Source organism: Salvia splendens, chromosome 4 (genome assembly GCF_004379255.2).
Source record: "Salvia splendens isolate huo1 chromosome 4, SspV2, whole genome shotgun sequence".
NCBI classification, from domain to species: Eukaryota; Viridiplantae; Streptophyta; class Magnoliopsida; order Lamiales; family Lamiaceae; genus Salvia; species Salvia splendens.
Genome location: NC_056035.1, coordinates 14,005,350 through 14,010,579, shown reverse-complemented (window position 1 = coordinate 14,010,579; position 5,230 = coordinate 14,005,350). Strand labels below are relative to the sequence as shown.

Below are 5,230 nucleotides of genomic sequence, written 5' to 3'. Positions count from 1 at the left end.
GACCTAAAAGTGCCCTAATTATGATATTGTTCTGCGTTTCTGTATTTAAATCCAGTTTTGCATAGATTAAAACCCTATATATATATATATATATAATCCTTATTAATGAAAAATTCATAATTTAACTTTTATGTACTCCTATTTAGCTTTTAGTCCTATTAGCCCACTTAACTAGCTCAAAATCCGAACGTTTAAGGTTAGAATTATTAAATTCTAACACAATAAAATTTCCATTTGATTAGCCCGCTTCCCCAAAATTTGTGTAGGAAAATTTTGGAATCAATAAAACTGCCCCAATACTGTGCGGACCGGACCATCCACTTCGACTCTACTTACAAATTCAGTAGCAGTAATAACGAAAACTCTTGTCATCATCCTCAAGCTTGAATTAAAAAAAGTAAAAAGAGTAGTAGAATATTTTGATGGTTTCTTATTTCAATAACACTGAACATCATTTATGACTCACATTAGACTTGAATAAAGGGAGGAAAGGTAAAATCAAACTAACTTAGATTCAACCTTAAAACTCAATCACACTCGCTCTTAGCTAACAAATTATACACGCACCCCACAAAAAAGCACAAACTTGATCTTTACAATAAATAAATCCCTAGAAATTGAACACTAATAAATCATGTCCAAATTCTTGAACTAGGAGTTCTCAGCCTGACTCTCAGATTTCATTAAGCTTTTCGTGAGCCAGATCGCTGTCTCTCGCGAAGAGACGGCGTCTTCCCCGAAGGCCTTTAGCACGCCCGCGAGCTCATCGAACTTATGCTCTTTGAGCAAACGTGCACACAGTTCAAGCAGTGATTCTAAAGCATGAGCTCTGTGTTCACCTGGATTTTCATGCTTGCTTTCGCCAACATCGCTGCTCGCTGCAGTCCGCTTATTCAGCAGTAGATTGTCACCCGTGGCTTTCTTCGTTGCTCTTGGTGTAGTCAAGAGATCATCTCTGATCTTCAGGGGATCCTCATCAACTTTATCTTCATGGCTATTCAACAACAGCCCGTCTTTTGTATCTTTCTCTGTTTGCCTCGATTCAACTGCGACATCATCTTTGATCTCCGTGCGATCCTTATTGGAAGACAACACAGAACACTCACCTATGCTTTCGTCTACATGGGACGAGCTTCTTGGGTCTTTGTCAGCTTTAGATCTTACCTTTTCATCGGTTGAGGGGCCATTTTCATCAGTAGAAGATATCCCCACCTTCGTTTTCGCACTCCCTCTTTCTTCGCTAGCTTCCCCTAACTTCGTATTCTTTCTGAGAGAATATTCCTCGTGCTCCTCACGCAACGCGTTTGCCAGTCTTTCCAAAGCGTCCATCATGTAGATGCTCTCTTGATGCGATGAAGACTTATGATTGTCGTGATCGGTCGTCTCGCTCGTGTCCCCGCTCTTCGAGTCATCACTGTCGTGAGACATCTTTCCCGAATAGCTCGTCGGATCGACCCTCTTGGTCTCAAGTAGATCTTCGATCAAGGCATCATCATCTAGTAGAGTCGGATGCTGCGTATTAATACTCTCTGTGAACAAAGGAAGCAGATCCGTCTGTTTCAGCTTCACCTCTCTTTCTCGGTGGCTTTTCCGACCCTCGGAGCTACGGGGTGATGACCTATTTGATCTCCCGTTTGCAGCATCAGGAGAGGGAGACTTCACAGGGAGGAACACAGTAGACAGGTTCTGACAGCGAAGGAGAAACGGCTGCAAATGCGGGTGTCTTAACAGCTCTGCAGCCTATGATGTGCATACAAATCAGATTAGTATGATACTTACCATAGCGAGCAAACAAAGTAACCAAAAAATCGTGAACTTACAGTCGGCCTGTGTTCGGGGCTCGTCCTCAGCATACTCTTTATAACTTGTTTCCTTAAGCCCAAAAATTAAAATTGTATTCAGCATAGTATTAATTTTATGCCAGCGAATAAATATTTTCAAATTTTGAGAAAAACTTACAGAGTTGAAGAGTATATGATGGGCATTGGTGAGATCAAAGATCTGTTAATCTTGTTGATGAGTCCATTCATATCCTATTTCATCCATTTTTCTAATTCAGAATGTATCTAATTGTGTATATATAATTATATATTTACTACAATGCGAAACTATTTGAACTTACAGGCGCTTTGAATGCTTGTTGGTGTGCAGCAATCTCAAACATACAGCATCCTGTAACAAGAAACACCACACTTTAACAAAACGAAAAGAAAAAAAAAAGTGAAATGGATGTTATATTCTTGTGATTTAACTCTGTTTACCTAGAGACCATATGTCTGATTTATAGCCATATGGTGAATTGGCAAGAAGCTCGGGACACATATAGTTGGGGGTTCCAGCAACCTAGTTTTCCGCAAAGAGATCATTAGCTGACAATTGCACATACATAACAGAGTGATAATATGTTTAAATATGTTTTGCTATCATACCGATGAGGCTATGCTTTCCACATTCAGAAGTTTAGCTAATCCAAAATCACCTGTGAATTACATCACTGGAAACATTACATCATTGAAATGAACAAAAGATGGTTCTAGGTGAGAGTACAACTTGCTTTGACATTCTTACCAAGACAAATGTTATTGTCCTTTGTCACAAATATGTTTGATAACTGAAACGAGAAAACTATGCGTGTAAGAAATCAATCAAGACAATACACGCCAACTGAAAATTATGAGCATGTGTCGAACCTTGAGGTTCCTGTGAAGGACACGATTGGAATGAAGATAGTCGATAGCTAATAGCAACTGAGTCATCCATTTGCAAATTTTCTGAGCATAAGCATGAAAATCAGAAACTCAGCATGAATTAGCTAAAGTAAATAAGAGAGGCTTCTGACGATGATACCAATCAAATTACCTCCTCCGGGAAATACGCCTTTCTTGCCTTCCTCATTACATCAGATCTGCAAATTGAATTAGTAATATAAGAGAATACTGGGAAAGCCATATAAAAAATATTTCTAGTTGCAGGAGTGGTATTTGGGGATGACTAAGTTCGAGTTCAGCTAAAGCACTTACATATTTCCAGATTCACAATAATTGGTTAGGATGCAGATATTCCCCTGCGAAGAACGAAAACATAAGGTCACCTATAGCATTGGTTTTCATGCCAGTCGTATGAGCTTTAGATGAGGAAATCAAATTAATATGCACCATACCTTTTCCACCCAAGCATCTTTGCACTCAACTATGTATGGATGGCTTAGTTTTGCAATTAATTCCATCTGCAACAAACACAGGCATACATTAACATTACGATATGGTGTACAAATTGGCGAAACTTATTGTTCTTGGCAAGGATATTCAACAATCTAATTTGCCAAAAACCAACAAAACTGGAGCCAGAATTTACTTAGAGTTGCTTCTCTGGAGAACATGTAGTACTAACAAGATGAGGAATACAGTTTTCTAATTCCTAGAGGTAATTAAAAGACAAGGAGATTCAGTAACAATACGAATATTCTCAAGACAGCCAATGACACAGATAGTTAAATTATAACCTCCTGAAATGCTTTGTTCTTGACCTTCTCCGACTGCTTAGAGAGACGAATTTTCTTCAGAACATACCTGACAGGTATAGCAGATACAAATATTAATTACATCACAACACCAGCATATTTTTCAGGACTAAAACATCATATATATGCGGAGTTATATCAGCAAGCATCGTAAAAATAGTTCTGTTCCAGAATACTACACAACTCAGAAGGATCCATAACAGACTAGTATCCTCAATCAATAAATGAGCTGTGTATCTGAAGTATTCAGTAACTTTTTTCCTATAGATACCAATCAAGAGCTCAATAACGAACACAAGCAATAAACGCCATATATTTCTTGTTTCACATAGCCACTCCAATCAGGGATGCTAATTTCGAACAAAATTAACAGAGTTAACTTTCGATTCCACCTAATCTCGCTCACACAAACTGCCATTGCTACATTACACAAAATGTTCTAATTTCTAAGCCGTGGTTAGCATAACAGCATCCCTTGAGCTAAATTTGCTAACAATTTGAAAAATATTAAAAACTTTTTTGCATGCACCGACTTAGAAAAATAAATTCTTACTTCTGATTCTCAGTTTTATGCAGCACAAGAAATGCCGCTCCAAAAGCACCCTTCCCAATCTGCTCAATGGCTTCGTAATCTTCCATCTTCGGCTTCGAAATGCCGTTCTCTCTCTCCATCAAGACCTTCAAAACCCAGAATCTCCATATGGGTCACCCTATTTTCAGATTAAAAAAAGATTCAATCTTTAACCAAAATCCATCCGTTAATAAACTCACCTAATTCTTCAGAGCAAAACCTCCACAGCCAATAAAAAAACAAATCTTGGGTGCTCAAAGAACAGCAGCTTCAAGCAGAAGACCCCTCCACAAAAATTGGTTCTTGAATTTATTGGGTGTAATTATAGCTATCTCAGAAGTTGTGGCGTTATACAAAAAGAGTTATGATACCAGGCCACAACACAGTGTGTGTGAGAGAGAAAGAGAGAGAGTGGGAAAGGGCGGTTTCAAGAAGCGAATTTGAGACACAAATGTGAAAATTAAAGAATTGATTGTGAGGAAAAGCGGCTTAATTAAAGCTGAAAAAGCAGAGTGTTGATGAGGAGATTGTTGATCTAATGAATAAAGTAGACCAGCGAGATTAAATTATTAAACCAAACGAAGGGTCAGAATCTATAGATCACCATCTTAAACACAGTACCTACCACTAATCAAGGGGAGAAAAGAAAAGACAAGAAAAGAAAAGATTACTTCTTCTCGAAATACGTGGCATAAAATTGATCAAATTTTATTTTTTAAAGTTGAAATCTGAAAATTGATCAAATATTTTTGTATCATTCATTTTTATTTTCTTTTTTAGTTAAACGCACTGACAAATGAAATTTGATTATTTTTATCGTTCAAAAGCCAATATAGGTTTGGAAATATTTGGAATTTAGGATACCCAATTTGAGTTTGGTCGGCTCCAACATCATAAAAATATGATTATTTTTGTTGACTAACACGATATATAGAGTTTAACTATCTCGTGAAGCTTTATATGCTTTTCTTATCATCATATATATGTTTTTCTTATCATCCAATAAGTTATTTTGTCGTCGAACACGACTCAACTTTTATTTTAAGGTTTGTCATCATTCTATATTGCTGACTTTGGAGCCATTCTGAATAAGCTACCGTCAATAATTTCGAATTGTTAATTTTCTACCTATCTAAAAC

The 5,230-nt window shown here is 37.3% G+C and overlaps 1 protein-coding gene across 1 annotated transcript; it reads right to left on the bottom strand.

Moving 5' to 3' along the window:
* Window positions 1-388: 388 nt before the first annotated feature.
* LOC121798721 (serine/threonine-protein kinase Nek6-like) lies at window positions 389-4,636 on the bottom strand. Its single transcript, XM_042197862.1, has 14 exons — window positions 4,292-4,636; window positions 4,074-4,198; window positions 3,503-3,569; window positions 3,161-3,226; window positions 3,021-3,064; window positions 2,860-2,905; window positions 2,691-2,771; window positions 2,569-2,611; window positions 2,430-2,479; window positions 2,262-2,343; window positions 2,123-2,172; window positions 1,960-2,033; window positions 1,821-1,872; window positions 389-1,740 (listed from the first exon to the last, which is right to left on the bottom strand). The coding sequence occupies exons 2-14, from the start codon at window positions 4,190-4,192 to the stop codon at window positions 652-654; spliced, it is 1,863 nt and encodes a 620-aa protein (XP_042053796.1). The 5' UTR covers window positions 4,193-4,198; window positions 4,292-4,636; the 3' UTR covers window positions 389-651.
* Between the last annotated feature and the right edge of the window lie 594 nt (window positions 4,637-5,230).

What these genes read in the sequence shown, in the direction of transcription:
- LOC121798721 (XM_042197862.1), bottom strand. Translation starts at nt 4,192, where the DNA reads ATGGAGAGAGAGAACGGCATTTCGAAGCCGAAGATGGAAGATTACGAA. An exon ending in TCCTTCACAGGAACCTCAAG is followed by an intron (nt 2,612 to 2,690) that starts GTTCGACACATG and finishes TTCTCGTTTCAG; the next exon opens with TTATCAAACATATTTGTGAC. An exon ending in ATCAGACATATGGTCTCTAG is followed by an intron (nt 2,173 to 2,261) that starts GTAAACAGAGTT and finishes TTCTTGTTACAG; the next exon opens with GATGCTGTATGTTTGAGATT.